The 16,394-nt window shown below is 42.7% G+C and overlaps 1 protein-coding gene across 16 annotated transcripts in view; it reads left to right on the top strand.

Annotated features, from left to right (window-relative positions):
* TCF7L2 (transcription factor 7 like 2) overlaps positions 1-13,044 on the top strand; it is a 168,977-nt gene extending 155,933 nt beyond the window's left edge. For 4 of the 16 annotated variants that reach the window (XM_065746629.1, XM_065746627.1, XM_065746628.1 and 1 more), the window contains exons 11-14: positions 4,386-4,434; positions 4,981-5,031; positions 6,227-6,299; positions 11,736-13,044. In XM_065746629.1, the coding sequence (XP_065602701.1) occupies positions 4,386-4,434; positions 4,981-5,031; positions 6,227-6,299; positions 11,736-12,159 (597 nt within the window). In that variant the 3' untranslated portion in view covers positions 12,160-13,044. Of the gene's footprint in view, positions 1-4,385; positions 4,435-4,980; positions 5,032-6,226; positions 6,300-6,911; positions 6,986-11,735 lie in introns of those variants that run through there. The other 12 variants (XM_065746638.1, XM_065746637.1, XM_065746636.1 and 9 more) reach the window with 6 other exon arrangements.
* Positions 13,045-16,394: the final 3,350 nt, after the last annotated feature.

Raw genomic sequence — 16,394 nt, 5'->3', positions numbered from 1 at the left:
AGGTTAGAATTGGGGTATGGCAGTAGAGATCTGTGAAGAAACTCTTGCCTTCGCTTCTACCGGCATCTAGAGATGCTATTGGCTTGCTGTTCATTTTAAATTTTATTTTATATATATATATATATGTATATAAAAAATTAAATTCCCCTAGTATGGCTCTTCTCCTTTCCACCAAAAATATGAATAATTAGTGTCTTGTGCTTATCTGTGTGAGAGTATAGTGGAAAGTGGAAGAATGACTTATCCTAGCTTCAGAGAAGGACTGGCAAAATCAAAAGCATGACTTTTTTGAAAGTCTTACTCTCAAGTGGGGTTAAATGAATTATTCCACGCTCTGCTGTTGTATATTTCAATTATGTTCTGCTTTTTCATGGCCATGTTATTATTTTTTCCCCTCATCATTTTTTGAAGAGTATTTTGGAGTTTGTTATCAATTCATAGAGTGTTTTTAAGATTGATTCCCCTCTCCGCCTTCCAGAAAGTGTGTTTTGTAGCTAAAAGGGATGGAATTTTCTGTCTGTTAAAAACGTAAGGCCAGTGTTGTAACTATGTACTAGAAGTATATAGCTCCTTCTTCCATGAAGAGTAAGTGATGCATCTGGTAGTAAATGCTTACAAGCCTAAGCCCATAAATTCTTGGTGGACTTGTAGATTGGTGGAGGCTCTAAACCATCATTAATAGGATTTGGTTATTAAAATTAAAGTATAAACCACACAAAACTTTCATGGTATCTGATTCTAGAATAAGCTTTGCTCCCTACCTTCCAGGTAGACTTCCGTGAAGGTTTGGGGATTAGCACAAGTAGAATTGATGTTAGTTATGTGTTGTGTTACACCCTTTGTTTTTGTTGAAGTCTGTCTCTTCCATCATTGCCATCATCACTGCCTCTGTTTTGCCTAGGTCATGTAACCTGTGTCCTTTGTGTATGGCAGTGTTTACCTCTTTGAGCATTTGTGCTTCCATGTGTATGGATGGAAAAACAAGGTCACAGACTGCAGCACAGCCTAGAGCAGCAACGGCTCTCTGCACTTTTCCAGTGTTTCAGTAGTGGAGAATATACATGCTCGCTTATTTAGCTGCATTTACTTAAGGACAGTTTGTGAAATCCTTCTGTTCTTTCTTGATCGTCTTTTCTTTCCGTTGGACTCTCCCTCACTCCTTCCTTTGTTCATTGCTGAAGGTGCAGCCATTCACGCTCCTCAGAGGCAGAGGAAATCTCTTTAAGCCCCACGAGGCACTGCTCCTGTTAAGAACGTTCTCCCTTTCTTTTCAGCACACTCTGGCCCGAGTCTGTCAGACCTTAGGCTTGAGGTAGTTCCTCAGCACTGAACAGTATTGTCATCTTGGGTGTTCAAAAGCGAGTGTAGGCTAAACTGAGGCTTCGGGAATGCTCAGTCTGCACGACTGTGCCACCAACAGATGGGCACGTACAAAGCCTTCAGTGTTTAGGACCTTTACTTTTGTCCTCACTGTGTGAGCACTGAGAAACCCTTTCTTCTTGAGCTAAAAAGGACAGGATGAGAAAGCCAGCGGTTTCCCAGCAGCTTGATGCTGTACCCCCAAGTGACCTTCAGGGGGAACCTTCCTGCCTGAGGAGAGCACGGGAGCTTTGCATCGCACAATTGCATCATAGGCAGGATTTATTTATTTTTCCTTTCTTAGGGTCTCAAGCCCTTTGCTCATCTGGAGCAGGAGCGTGGTTGGGGTACTTGAAACAGTTAAATCATTAGGCATTTTCACATCAGGCACGAGGATGGGGCCAGCTTTAGCCCAGGTCTTCAGAATCAGAAGCGGTGCATGCAAGAAACACAGCTTTCAGCTGCTCTTAAATAAGAGGATTCAGCGAATCCCCTGTGGCTTGCTGGTGTCACAGGATACGTTCGCTCTTCCTGCGATCTAATATAAGATGTTAAGCGGTGCTGAGTGCTGGACTCAGAAATATGTAAGGGTCTAGTCACCTTGCCTGCTAGTTGTCTAGAAAATTAGTACCAAAGAACTCTGCAGTCCTGTCAAAACCTGTGTTGGTTTGGCTCTGTAGAGAAAGCTGCTAAAACGTTTAGCAAGTATTTCATTCACATTTCCTTGAAGCCTTGGGATTGGGATGAAGAATGTTGCGGACTATCTGTTCCTGTCTTACGAGGATCGTCTGAGGCAAAGACAAAACTGTCTTCTGCTGAGTACTTGAAGAATTATTGTCATAATTATTTCCTTAAGTACATATAGTAAATGTAGCTACGCATAATCTTCTGCAGAAATTGAATGAACAGTCAAGGTACATTTTTCCCCATAACCTTTGCAAAGAACAAAAGAGAAGTTAGTAGGACCTTTTTCCATTCTTTTTAGACAAGTTTTCAAGGCTTGTGTTGAAAAGGAACCAGAAATTCCTGGTCTATGGCTGATGTTTCTGTACGTTGGTAATTTTTAATAGATTGCTCCCCAGAGGGGTTATAGTACTTTAATACCTGGCTTGAAGAGTTTGTAAAGGGCTGATGACTCCTGACCTTTGTTCTGGCTGGCCATCAAGTGAAAAAGCGATGAGGTCTCAAGTTGGAACAGCCTTTCAGTTCTCAAATGCACTGAAAAATTAATCAAGTTGGCCAGATTAAATAAAAATCAGGCTTATGGTCCTTAGGCAATTGGCTGGGTTCAGTTACATTGTAAAGCTGGGAAAAATTCACTGGCTTTCACAGAGTTACTGTCAAATGAGATCAATGCAGATGGAGCAGTCTGATCCTTTTGTATTTCTGTGTTGTACGTGGACTTCAGGATACCATGTTTTCCCGGTTTTATTCTCAGGGAGTTTTAGGAGCAGTGCTTACCAGACTTGTGCTCTGGTCATGTTAGACAAATGGGTGCTGTAGCAACTGACTCAGGGCGACGACTTTCCATATCCTCCAAGATGACCTCAGAGGTGTCTAAGATGCTTACTGAGCAGCATTCAGACTGTAAGATTACATTCACATCTCTTAAAAGCCCTTTAAAATTGACGTCACTCTGCTTTTTCCATCTCAGGAAGGTTTCCTTGAACAAGACTGCGCTTGTGACAGCCAGGAGAAGCAGGGTGGCAGTTTACAAGCAAGGGGGAATGTGTACAGAACCCCATGCCAGACAGCTGGCTTCTGGAGAGGAGGAACACCACACCAACAGATCAAAACCCATCGTTCACACTGGGGAAATTTCTTGCTGATACATTCCAGGGAATGCATGATAGTTACCATGCCAAATGTTACAGCAGATGTGCCAAGCTGATGCCAATCCTAAGCGTGTAGCTGGGAGCCAGACCAACCTACTGAGGAAGAGCAGTCTGCCGTGTGGGAGAAGCTCTTGGGCTCCCCACACATACATCCAGTCCTTCAAAAGTAGTGTGAGATTCCTTCTTGCAAGCCATGTTTGTTCCCTCTTGACCACAGAGACTGCTGGCATGGTTTCTTTTCACCAACTTCTCTTACAGCCTTCAAAAGCAGGGATCTCTGTGCTGGTCACAGTTGATGCAGCAAGTCCAGAAGCTGTTACTTTTTGTATCTGTTGAGCTATGAAAACAAACAAAAAACCTCTTGTCATTTTTCAGTGGCCTTTTTGTGCAGCTCTGCAGACTGTAGCACAGTGTTAGAGGAGTTTTCTTTGAAAATAGCTTTTCTCTTTTGAGCTGTCCTTATCACTTTATAACTTAGAAGGTGATTGTTGGGTTTCCACAGAACTCGAGCTGCTTCCCTTGACTGTGTCCTCTCCCACTCCGCTGGCGGCAGACAGAAACAGCCAGCTCCTGCTTCCTGGGCCTCTTCTGTTCCATTTCTCCCTTCAGCCAGAAGCAGTGACACATCACACCATCTTATTGGGCAGTATTTGGGAGAGAGACGCTGTTTGGCAAAATACTGCCGATTTTCTGTGTGAATGAGCAAAACGAGTCTTGGTTGTGTCTGGAGTTTTGCTCTTCTTGGCTTTGTTTCCTAGGTTGTGAGTGCACTTAGAAACCTGCTGCTTAAGTTTTGCTCATCATCATGTCTTTCTTGTGTGGTCTGGCACTGCATGCTCGCACGTTCCCTTTCCTTCGTTCTCTGCTATTCCCCTTTCTTCCTTTTCCCCGTCCCACAGAAACGCGGCCCCCAAGTAACTTCTGAAACTTGCAGGTGGAGGTGTGCGTGTGTAGCCAGTGTTTGTCATCATTGTGATCCCATCCCAAAGGCAGCATCTTGCAGGCCCCTCTGCAGGTTAGGGATGGGTGGCAGCCCTGGGCGAGCCCCGGGCCTCTCAGCTTCCCTGGGACAAGGTGAGAGGCACAGCTCTGCTGTTCCCAGCACAGGCCCCCGCCCCATTGCCACGCTGTCTTGCAAGGAGCTGTGTTATGATCTGGTTTTAACCCTTCTCATTTGTGTGTGTCACACAGGGAAAGAAGAAGAAGAGGAAAAGGGATAAGCAGCCAGGAGAGACCAATGGTAAGTAAAAACAAGTCTAAATCTCTCACTTAGTGGAAGTGTGGCAGTCCCGGTGTCACGCTCGTAGGCAGGGGGGAGGTGGGCTCGAGTCTCCCAGCCTGATGGGGAGCCAGTCCCGATAGCAGACAGCCTTTTTTGTAACGCACTCTAATTATTTACGCGTTATTGCCCTTCTAAAACTAGTAACCGAGCTATTGCATGTAAGAGCCTCTTGTGACGTTAGCTGAACTTATTCGTAGTGATTGCAAAGCCTTTAACTGCAGTTCCATAGTTGCAATGCCTATGCCGTTGTTCATGAAGTTGTCTGCTTATTTTGCGCATATATGTGTGCGTGTACGTACGTATGTGTTTGGTATTAATTTGGGCTGTACCTGTGTGTTCTGATGCATGCCTTACAGTGGTAAATCGCACCCATTTTAAATTAAGGAGGTTTGCCATTCTATCTAGGAAATTAGAAATACTGCATAGGCAATCTCATAGTCAATTTTGAAGAAGCCCTGACTTAATTTTTTTGAAGCCTTTGTATAATTTGTTCTTTTTTTTCAGAACACAGCGAATGTTTCCTAAATCCTTGCCTTTCACTTCCTCCGATTACAGGTGCTAACGTCATTTTGAGTCATTTAAAATAGTTTATAAACTGCTTTTTAATTTTTTTTTCCTGCCATTATAGACTTTAACATTAAACACTTATGACATTAAGAAAAAAATACCATCCACACGTTTTTGTAGTATTTATTATCTATATATCTTTATATCTATTATATGTTTGATAGTATTTTTTTAATTTTGCTTTTGTCTTTTTGTAACAATTGCTATTAAACCGTAATACAGTAAAAATAACGCAAGAGTTGTACTAACTGTGCAAATTGAATATGCAGTATTTCTTTAAAGTGACTGATAAAGAATGGAAGCAAGTCAGCAATGAACCTCCTTAATCTAATGGCATTTTTCATGGCTCCCACTAAGTCTTCTCACATTAGCATGCAAACGCATTTTTTTTATTATTATTTTAGTTTTGGATTTTATTTTATTTTATTTTTTGCCTTTCTCCTCAAGCCTACTCATTGCAATTCACTAGCTGTACTAACTCAGCACCTTGCCATGCTTTACGTTTTATTTTCTGGCTGATACTAACATGCTCATTCCGCAATCTGCTTATTCTTATCCATTCTTTTAAGTACAAATTAATCAAAATAAATAAATTGAATGTTATTCCAAAAGCTGCATTATCCCAGGAGACATAATTTTCTTTTTTTCTTTTTTTTCTTTTTTTCTTTTTTTTTTTTTTCTCTTATTTTTATTTCTTATCTGAGTTGAAGAAAAAAGCATGTTCAGGATCTAACTTCCATACTCAGCTTCTTTTCTTCCTTTTTTTCCCCGTCTCAAAAAAAAAAAAAAAAAAAAAAGAATAAAAAAACCCAACCCACAAAAATCTTGCCTAAAACATCCTGCTAGACCAGCCACGGTGACTTTCCTCTACCTGCTCTTTTAAAAGGGAAAGAAACAGTCCTTTATAAAGGGATACTGCAGCTTTAATTGCAACAGCTAATTTCAAGAGTTGAATAAAAATGTGATTATCACTTTTTTTAACTTTTAAATTGAAAGTCATTATTTGCAATTAATAATGAGGACATTGATTTTTATTCCCTTTTTTATTTTTATTTTTTCCTTATTTTTATCTTTCTCTTTTCTCTCCCCTTTTCTCTACTTCTCTCTCTCTCTCTCTCTCTCCCCCTCTCCCCTTCCTTTTTCCTCTCCCCCTTTTCTGCTCGCTTTTCTTGAACTCATTCAGACCTGAGCGCTCCTAAGAAATGCCGAGCGCGCTTTGGCCTTGATCAACAGAATAACTGGTGCGGCCCCTGCAGGTGTGTATAGTTTTCCCAGACTCGCTATGGCTGATTTGCAGCTGGTTTATTTGGTACTTTCCCCTTTTTTTCCTGCCTTGTTGCTTTGTAGCTCTGTGTTGTGATCTAGAAGACACAAGGGAGTGGGACACTGCCATGAGTTATCGTCTCTCTGAAAGGGTTTTGCTTTTTTTCTTTTTTTTTTTTCCGTTTTATTTTTTTATTTTTATTTTTATTTTATTTTTCTTCCTCTTTGCTGCTGCTAGCCAAAAACCCACTGTAAAACAGCATCAGCCTTAAGCCCCTGTGATCCCTGGCTCAAACACAGCCCTTTCCTCCCGGCCTCCGTTCCAGGACAGTCTCGTTTTGGTGGGCTCCCGCAGCCCGCGGTAACACGGCACCGAGCGCGGTGCCGATGCCGGACGGACGCACGGCGGTGTCGGAGATTTTTGGTTTTGTTTTGGCTCATTGTAAAAGTCCTATTTCTTTCATGCCCTTGGTGTGAGGGGAGATTACCAAATAAAGCGGAGGTGATTAACAGCTAAACGTAGCCGTAGCTAAGATGACGCAGTCCAAATGAGCTCTATCCACCATTGTGTTGTATTTTTTTTTGTGTTTACCTTATGCTAACAGATGCAAATACTCCAAAGAAGTGTCGGGCATTGTTCGGGCTTGACCGACAGAGTTTATGGTGCAAACCATGCAGGTATAATACTACCCATTAGGCCTCTGGGGAAATAAAAGCAATCTGTCCTCTTAGTGCATTCGTGTGATTTTTGTTTTTTTAATCTTTTTTCCCCACTCCCCACCTTTCTCTCTCCCACAGCATCAATTGCTAATAATCTTTGATCTTTGGAATTTCTTGCTAATTTAATGCCATTTTTCTCTCTTTCTTTACCAATAACCTCTCCCTGGTGGTAGAACTGGGAACAAGAACGCTTGAAGTGCTTGAAGCTGGCAGTTGGTTTTTTGTTTGTTTGTTTCTTTCCAGATTGTCAGCAAAAAAGAATGTTTAGCTGGACATCTATATTTTGTCTCTCATTTGGGTCTGTGTCCAGTGCCTCCAAAGCCTTAAAACATTTTGGGATCTGCAGCACTAGTGCTTTTCAAATGATGATAGATATAAAAGCCAGTGTTTACAGCTTATATCGTGCTCACTTTTTTTGGTGTTTTAATGCAAAATTAAATTGCTGCCTCTGGGCTTCTGTGGCTCCGTGAGTTTTATGTAGAAACCATTTTTAAATGACTTGATATCTTTTTTTTTTCTGGTTCTGAAAATATGTTTTTTTTTTTCCTAAATTTTATCCCAACATGTGAGCTGTAAACTCCTGAGCTCTAGACAAAACTAATTCCAACTTTAGTAGGACAGATTCCAGCATTCAAAGGAGGTGCAAGACACCAGAGAGCCCAAATTCCGACAGCCCATGTTCTACTGGAGTTTAATTCCATGTATGACTCAGTATGTACTTCTTTCTTGGTGGAGGGATACCAAGTAGTTCTTTTCTCATTCCTTTTTCCTTATATGATCGCATTTGGTTAAATTTGTTGTTTCTTTGTTCTGATACAAGCAGTCTTTGAATTTGGAATATTATGATGGTAGGTATTTCAACCCAAACCACACTCTGTGTGTAGTGATTCCCTATCCCACATTCTCCCCTCTTACTCATGCCAGTCCCATGTGCTTCATCTCATTTAGAATGTAGATCAGATGTTCATCATATTTTGTGTATGCACGCAGTCTTGTTTGTGCTTAGTGTCGAGGAAAACATGAATCAAGGGTGGTGGTGTATATCAAAATAATAGATAAAGCACCAAAATTGTTTTCAGACGATTGCCCTATTTGAGGCATGCTAGTGCTGGGTGTTCTGGGGGTTGAAATGTTAGATACCAGTATGTATGTTAAGAAACAAATTTTGAAAGCTGGTGTTTCTTAAACTTTAAGGAGAGAAGGAAGAGTTCAATGCAGAAGAGCTGAGTAGGCACCTTCCATGTGTCGGGATTCGAGTCTCATGCTAAGTGAATGCTCGGATGCTGTGTTTAATTAGGCTTTAATCTGTGATCAGTTTACTAGTTGCCATCAGCAGATATTTGTGTAGTCTAGAGATACAGTATCGGAAGCATGTTAGTCTGTATGCCATGCACCAGAATGGGGGGCACATCATGTTTGTGTGGCTCTATGTTTCCCTAGCGGCTTAAGTAAGCATTGTACTTTTAAAATTATGTTTTATCAGCAAAGGGACTTTTCCTTCAGTATGTGCAGTGCTTATGTTACACATAAAGCTCAGACTCTCTCTTAACTTATGCCTGGTTTTAGCCAGAGATCTTTGCTGCACATTAGAGACTACTTTTTTTATATCAGTTGCAGAGACAGTTTTGAGCAGCATGGCCCCTTTTCAGTGGTAAGACAGTTTTAAGGTTACTGATAAAGTCAGCTTTCTTTTTTTTTTCTTTAATTTTTTAAAACATGGAGACATTTTAGGACAACAGCTCTCTTAGCTGTTGTCCTAAGTATTAAACCATTGCATTTGATAGCATGGTAGCTTTCTGTAGCGCATCTTAAGTAGGTGCTAAAGATGTACAGTTTGCAAATACAAAAGAAACTGAGACATCTTTGCTCACAGCAACTGAATAAACCCTTGTCATCATCTGTGGCCTTCACTCATGGCAATTGCAGCATTCTGGGTTTTTTCTGATGCTGTCCTGGGGCTAATTTCAATGGCAGCATGAGCAAGGTCAGTTCTGTTGGTGCCTGGGGTACTGATGTAGCAGCTGACACTTTCAGAGTGTCACACAAGTGGATAATCCTCACAGTGTGCTTCTAAGGGGGGATATGTAACATTTTTGTTCCCTCTTTAAGGGCAGCAAAACTGAGACACAAAACCTTCCTCAGATGTTGCCTTATTCCCCTTCACCAGAGTTGCCTGAAGTTGTTCACTTCTGGTAAAATTTGGCTTGCAGGGTTTTGGAGTTGTGCCCATCTATTTATTCTGGCCCACCTAACCCTGTCCCTTACATGACCACAGATAGCACACAGAGAGAAGTGTCCCCTCCTTGAACCGCAGTTTGTTTAAATGGCTTTTCAGATTAAAAGTGGCCACACTGGTGAGAGTTGAACATAAAGCAGAAAGAGAGAAAACACTCTGCTTCCTCAGTCCTAATCAAATGAGCACTGAAAGTAGCAGACCAGAATTTTAAAGTTTTAAGAGCTGTTAGCTCTGCAAACTCAGAAAGTCAGACAGATCTTTGGTAACCTGACGTAAGTTGGCTCTGCCATGAGAAATTCCTCATTTCAGGCCACAGAACTTAAAACACTATTAATAAAATCATCTTTAATTCTCCACGCAGTAGATTCAAACCATGAGTTAGTAATTAGCTGCCTCGTGGATTCAGAGCAATCCAACTGAATGGCTTCTGGACCAGTGTCAGTGAGGAGGGCAGAGCTTGGGTCTCTGCTTGAAGTGAGAGGAAACCTTGCAGTCTCCAAGTCGAGAAAACCCATGTTTCAGTGCAAGTGTCATCAGAGAGCTTTGTGCACATCACTGTTTGGCTTCGCCACTGGCAGAAAGTCGTAACGTGAATTCTGGGTCTGCCAGCATTGCCCAGCTGGAGCTAGGAAGGGGGGAGGCAGAGGCCAGGAGCAGCAGAAATGCCCGTAGCCACATGCTAGAGGCTTTCCTTGCTGTTTGTTGTTGGTAGAAGAATTAACAGGTTCTGTTTCGAGCCCACCAAGTTAATTTCTTTCTGTCTTTTAACGTTGCTCTAATAAAGCATGGTTTACAGCCTTCACTTGCTGTCCTCTATCTTTCTTCCTTTCTTTCTTTTTTAACATTTAAGTTGCATGAATGTCTTTAGTTTTTAGCATGTATTTATCTGCAGGCTAACGTGGTTATAACTCTATTAGCCTAACTCCTTACCTTGCCAGGGGTACATGGAGCAGAGCCCCTGATTCTCTGAAAGATGGAAGCCACTATTCTGGTCCCCGCTAAAGGAGGTGGAAAAATGGGGTTCTGGGCCTTTGGTTCCCTTCCTGGCTATGGGACATTCTAACGCCAGGCTCAGGCTGGTTAGATCTCCCATGCAGTTGAGAAATGCCCAGTCCCAGCACCTAGGATTGACCCAATGCTATACTTGTGGGAGCATACTGACTACCAGAGATGGAGGAATGGCAAAACACAAGTGGGGGATTTCACCCAGTGACGTTCAGCATTGGTGCTACACTTGGGAGCTTCTCCTGATGAATTTTCTGAGCTGGTGAGAGAGGTGTCCACACTCCTTCATGTTGGTGGCTTTGAGCTGAGTGTCCAAAGTTTCTGTGGCAGAGCTGCTTTAGACAGATGTGGCAAAATACACTGGGCTGTGAGACTGTGGTCAGCAGTTCCCCCAAAAGCACTCGAGCAGGAGGGTTGGAGAGCTGTCATTAGGAGGGTCAGGGTGGCCACTCAACATTGTTCTGCCAGATGCTGCAGTTGTTTGCCTCATTATTTCTGTCCTGCTGCTAGAACCGTCTTGCAGACACTTGGCAAGAGAGGTGGTGTGAGACTGTCATCTGTTTTCATTGTTCCTTTACATTATTAAGGGGACAGAGGGAGAAGAAAAGATTTGTCGGGTCACTTATGTGGAGATGAACTTGTGAGACTCTCATATTCCCCGGTGTGCAATAAGTTCCATGTTGCTCCTCACCTTTGTGCCTGTCGCCGTGCTCCTCACCCACTGAAACTGGATCCCACTGAAGTGACAAGGATGGCCTCTCAGAGGAAAATTCCCCCGATTCAGACAAGCAGCTTCCCAAATCTACCACTCTGCCTTAAACCAAAAAGTAAAACTGAGTCAATTTAAAGCCACAACCTGCAGGCCATACAACCAGTTATTCTTGTTATTTTGGATCATACTCTGTTTACCCTGTTCTTTTTCTGGTTTTCCTTCTGTTTGTTTTGTTGTTTTGCTTTGGTTTTATTTCCCCTCTCTCGTTCTCTCTATTATATTCCTCCTGTCTGACTCTGACCTTTCTGGATTTGGTGTGGTTCTTAACAGAGGAGAAAGCGATGAGTTTAGGTTGCAGGAGTCTGGCCTCCCAGGGCAGAGCATCGTAAGAGCCTCCAGGTGCCGCAGGGTAGAGAGCCCCTTTGAGGTGGCTTGAGATACGCTCAACATACCCATTTCCTAAGGATACTATTATGTTTTTGGAGAGGAAAGTTGAGTCTGTAGATTAGCACAGTGGGCTCAAAAAACTTGATATATCCAGCTTTATTCATCCGAAAGTCAATCAATAGGGCGAGGAGGCGGCCCGAAGAGGAGGGGGACGAAGAGGCAGTGGGTGCAGCCTTTACAAATCTGTTAGCCCAGGGAGGGCCGAGTGGATGGGGCACCCAGGGCCGGATCCGAGGCCCCTTGCTGTAGCTAACTGTCTGCCTCGGCATCTCTGCCTTCATTCACAGCTAACTCTCTCCCTGTTTCTAGGAGAAAAAAAAAGTGCGTTCGCTACATACAAGGTGAAGGCAGCTGCGTCAGCCCACCCTCTTCAGATGGAAGCTTACTAGACTCTCCTCCGTCCTCCCCTGCCATGCTCGCCTCCCCCTCCAGAGACTCGAAACCACAGACTGAACAAACGCAACCCCTCTCGCTCTCCCTGAAGCCCGACCCGCTGGCGCACTTGGTCATGATGCCGCCGCCATCCTCGCTCGTCCTCGCCGAGAGCGCTGCGAGCAAGCCCGGCGCCCTGCCTGCCGCCAGCTGCCCCAACGGGGCCCTGGACCACGCGCCGGCCGCCCTCCCGCCGGCCGCATCCCTCGCACAGCCCTCCACCTCCTCCCTACATTCCCACAGCTCGCTGGCGGGGCCGCAGCCCCAGCCGCTCTCCCTCGTAACCAAGTCCTTAGAATAGCTTTAGCCTCTGTCGCCCTTTCGGTTTCCTTCGGGGGGGTTGGATTCTGTTGGGTTTTGGGTTTATGTTTCGTTTCGTTTCCTTTGTTTTGTTTTGTTTTCTCGTTTGTTTTTTGTTTTCCTTCTCCTCGTTGTCGTCGTCCACTGTTCGTCGTCGTTTCTCGGTTTTGTTTCCAGTTCGTGCCACGTGGCTACATTAGTTGATGTTTTATCGAGTTCATTGGTCAATATTTGACCCATTCTTATTTCAATTTCTCCTTTTTAAATATGTAGATGAGAGAAGCCTCATGATTCTGCCAAAATTTTTATCAACAGCTGTTTAAAGTCTTTGTAGCGTTTAAAAAATATATATATATACATAATTGTTATGTAGTTCCAATAGCTTAGTTTTAAAGACTGATTTTAAAAACGAAAAAAAGAAAAAAAAGATAAAAACAGAAAAAAAAAAAAAAAGAAGCAATTTTGAAGCAGCCCTTGCCGGAGGCATTGGTTCTTTATTATTTGTATTAAATACGAGCTTGCGAACCAATCATTTTACATCTGGTTTTTAAACCTTTAAGGGCACGGTGAATGCAGTGCCGCTACTACTTCTTTTTTTTTTTTTTTTTTTTTTCTCCTTCCTCGTGTGAAACAACCTTTATTGTGATGTTACTTGTTATTGTTTAAATGTACAGAAACAAAGGGTTAAAAAAAATGTGTTAATATACCTTGTTCCATGGTGTTGTTCTTTTTGGGGGAGGGAACGCTACTCAACAATTAAAAGTATCACAACGCTATTGGACCAGTAGTATTTATTGCTTTAGAAATTGCTTGTTGTATCTGTATGTTGTCCCTTTTTAAAATGTTTTTTTTTCCTTTTTTTTTTTCTTGGAACATTGTATAAAGTTTTTCTTTCGTTGATTTTTTTTTTTTGTTGATTTTTTTGCCCTTAGTGTAAGCATCTTATATATAACAACTCATTTGTACAAGGTGTTTAAGTTTATATATAAATGTGTATATATATATTTTTTCCAGGATTTTCTGTTTTTTGACTTCCTTTTGTGATTATTTTTTTTTTCTGTATGAAACACAGTTGCCACCGAGCGGACATTCACAGACACATTTTTCAAGGATCGATAGTGTAAAAAAATAAAAATCGCTTTAAAAGCCATTACACACACACACACACACACACACACACACAGACTTGAAATTTGAGCAAGGGAATTTCTGCAACGCTGTTTGAACAATAGCAAGGTCCAAGTGTGTCCCTTCAGAACTGCAGCTGGATCCCCTGCGACATTAGGACTGTAGGCTGTGTGCAAAATCTCAATGTGCCAAACCTCTCAGTGACTTTTAACTTTCTCCCGACGACTTTTATTATTTTATTTTTTATTTTATTTTATTTTTTAATGCTGTAATTTTTTTGTTCATCATGTTTTGCTGTGATGTTACATAGGTAGATATGTATGTAGTTTTAATGTCACCTATAACAGACGTGTTTGGTAGCAGATTGTCCGGAAAGCATTTAAAATGAAGAGGTATAAACCCTTAAGGGCCAAATTCTGTATATTAGATTATTCATAAAAGGAAAATCAGACTGCCACTTTTATGTACACTTACTACATACAGGTAGGTAGCAAACTTAAAACAAAAACAAAAAAAAACCTAGGCATGTTGATGTTGCAAAAAACGCTGTATAAAGCTGAAAAATTGTTCATCTGTTCATTCAGTGCCATTGTAGTTGACATGAAGCGATTGTAAAACTGTCTCAGATTTTTCTCTGGTTTATTAAGATGCTAACTATAACATTTTTTGTGAATACTTTGAATGTTTCCTAACAGTTGTGATGTTACTGTTCCGTTTTATGCTCTTATTCCGATTTTCATTTTTAATGGTTTGGAAGCCATTTTTTGTAATGAATAAATGTTCATGCTGTACAGTATCTGTAGCATGCAGTTCTGGATTAATAAAAGCAACTTAGTATGTGCAGAGAACGACTTGTCAACTCCTTTATGCGTTGACTGCGTTTCACTCAGGCCAGAAAGATTGATAGCCGAAGTGGAAACCTTCCTTGACAAACTTGCTGCAAAAGATGTGGTGAAGGCCAGGCAGATCTGCTCACACCGGGGGCTGCTGCCTGCGGCCTGGACGTGCATTTTGCACCAGCCCTCTCCCTGCCCAGCATGAGCATGAGCAGCAGTAGTTGAAAATGCATTTGATTTCAAATACCATTTCAGATTTTATTTTATTTGCATACGATTTGGCACAAGGCAAATAGTGCGTGAGTGAGGTCATGTTGTCCTTCCAACCTGGCCCTGGTTGGGGGATGGGAGAGCAGGGCTGATGAGACCTTATCTGAAAGCTAGTGTGATTCCTCTGGTGCAGGACTGATGCATTCTAAAGGTCAGTCAGGAGAGCTCAGTCAGCCCGGACTGTCAGGATGCTGGTGCTGGTCTTAGGGTTTATCTCTCCTGTACAATTTGTCCCATTTCTACGATTATTTATCCTTCTGCAACGAGCCCTCACAGCTCAGCCTGCTCTCAGGGTGCTCGTGTAGGTGCACCGTGCAGGTGCTACACGATGACAGCGAACGTACATTCTGTGCATTCAAAAACTTCTATGAAACGGTTGGTTTGCTTGTTTGTTTAAGTGAGTAGGGACTTAAGCTTCATCATTTCCAGGAATCTCTCACAAGTGGATGTCACCGTGGCCCCAGGCATGGAAAATCTCAGCTGTAGCGATTTCTACAACGGCACTCGAGGGCAACTGCATGGAGAAGGCTGCCAACGGGCACGCTCTGCCGACGCACTCGAGTGTTGTGCTTTCCTTCTTGATGAGCTCTGCAGGAAGGGTAAGTGTTCTTCCTCCAGTGGTGAAACAGGCACAGAGTGGTGATTTTCTGTGGGGGTTCGGTTGCTTTCCAAGGCAGAGGAAAAGGGAGTGCCTTAAATCCCTGTGCCCCACCTCCACCGATGAAACCACAGCGGTGTGTCGGCTACGGAAGGAATTTGTTTTGCAGAGAGGCAGGGAGGTACCAGGTGAAGAACTTCATGTTCAAACAGGATATATAGCACTTTCTATTCTACTGCTTTTTTTAAGGACTGGTCTCCAAAACCAGGATCAGGTATGTAAACATGATGGTGGTCCCCAGCCCCCTCCCTTTGTCCCCTCAGGGCTCACACACAGTGTGGGGGCAACGGGGCTGACCTTGGGGAATAGGATATCATCCTCATACATTCAGAAACCTGGAAGATGGTAAATTTTGCTGTTGTTAGTAGTCAGGAAATTGAACACGATGCTCATATTACTCTCCCACTATTTAAGGATCCTGGAGAATGTATTTTTTCTTCTCCTAAATGTTTTGACTCTCACTAGAACATGGCCATCCGTCAGCCAGACACATGTGCTGTGTCTCTGCTGGGGATAACTGCTCTCTTCTAATGTAAAACATAGTGCTCCAGGGAGAACTTTGAATTCCGTGATTCAAAGGAGACACCATCAAGGTATGATTCATATGCTCAGCAAAATGGTGTGTTCTTCGCTTACTGCATTATTAGCAAGCGGACTCCAAAAACACTGTTCCTGGACAAATTGGTTTTCCTTCTGCAATGCTGATTGAAAGATACATTGAACAGAGCGTATCGTAAGTGGTTGAAAGATACATTGAACAGAGCGTATCGTAAGTGGTGGAAAGCTCAAGCTGGGAACCCTTGTATGCCGCAGAGAACAATTGTGTATTCTTTGCAAAGTAACTGGTTGGGTATCCAGCAGGTTGTGCGTTGGCTGTGCCCCTTGAGGGACTGATGCCCCCTGACTGGCCTCCACAATCCCATACTCAGAACTCCCAGGCAAAACTCTGGGGCACAGCAGGGCCAGGGCTGGCTGGAGGGACGTACCCTGGTCCTCTCTTTGCCCCCAGAGCAGTGTGGGGCACAGTGGCATGCTCTGTCCTTATGCAAGCCACCATGGGATAGCGTGGGGCCCAGCATACAGTAGGCAATTCACTGCAGGTATTGCTTCCATCTGTCTTCATGGGATAAGGCAAGGAAGCAAGTCAGTGTATTTCATGTTCAGGAGGCATTTATTTTCCATTAGCTTTGTAAATCTCATTTTTCACTTAGTATATGGAATTTTAAAAAGTTTAAGCAATTGCTGACTCAATAAACCAGTGCCACATGGTTTTAAGCTTTTCTTAAAAGAAAAAGAAACAATAAGAAAAGGAAAGGAAAGGCAGGGGGAAAAAAAAAAGAGCAG

Source organism: Cyrtonyx montezumae, unplaced genomic scaffold, assembly GCF_038088225.1.
Source record: "Cyrtonyx montezumae isolate F1298 unplaced genomic scaffold, pur_monq_1.0 scaffold_4, whole genome shotgun sequence".
Lineage (NCBI taxonomy): Eukaryota > Metazoa > Chordata > Aves > Galliformes > Odontophoridae > Cyrtonyx > Cyrtonyx montezumae.
Note: the sequence above shows the minus strand (reverse complement) of the source record. Positions and strands in the feature narration are given on the sequence as shown.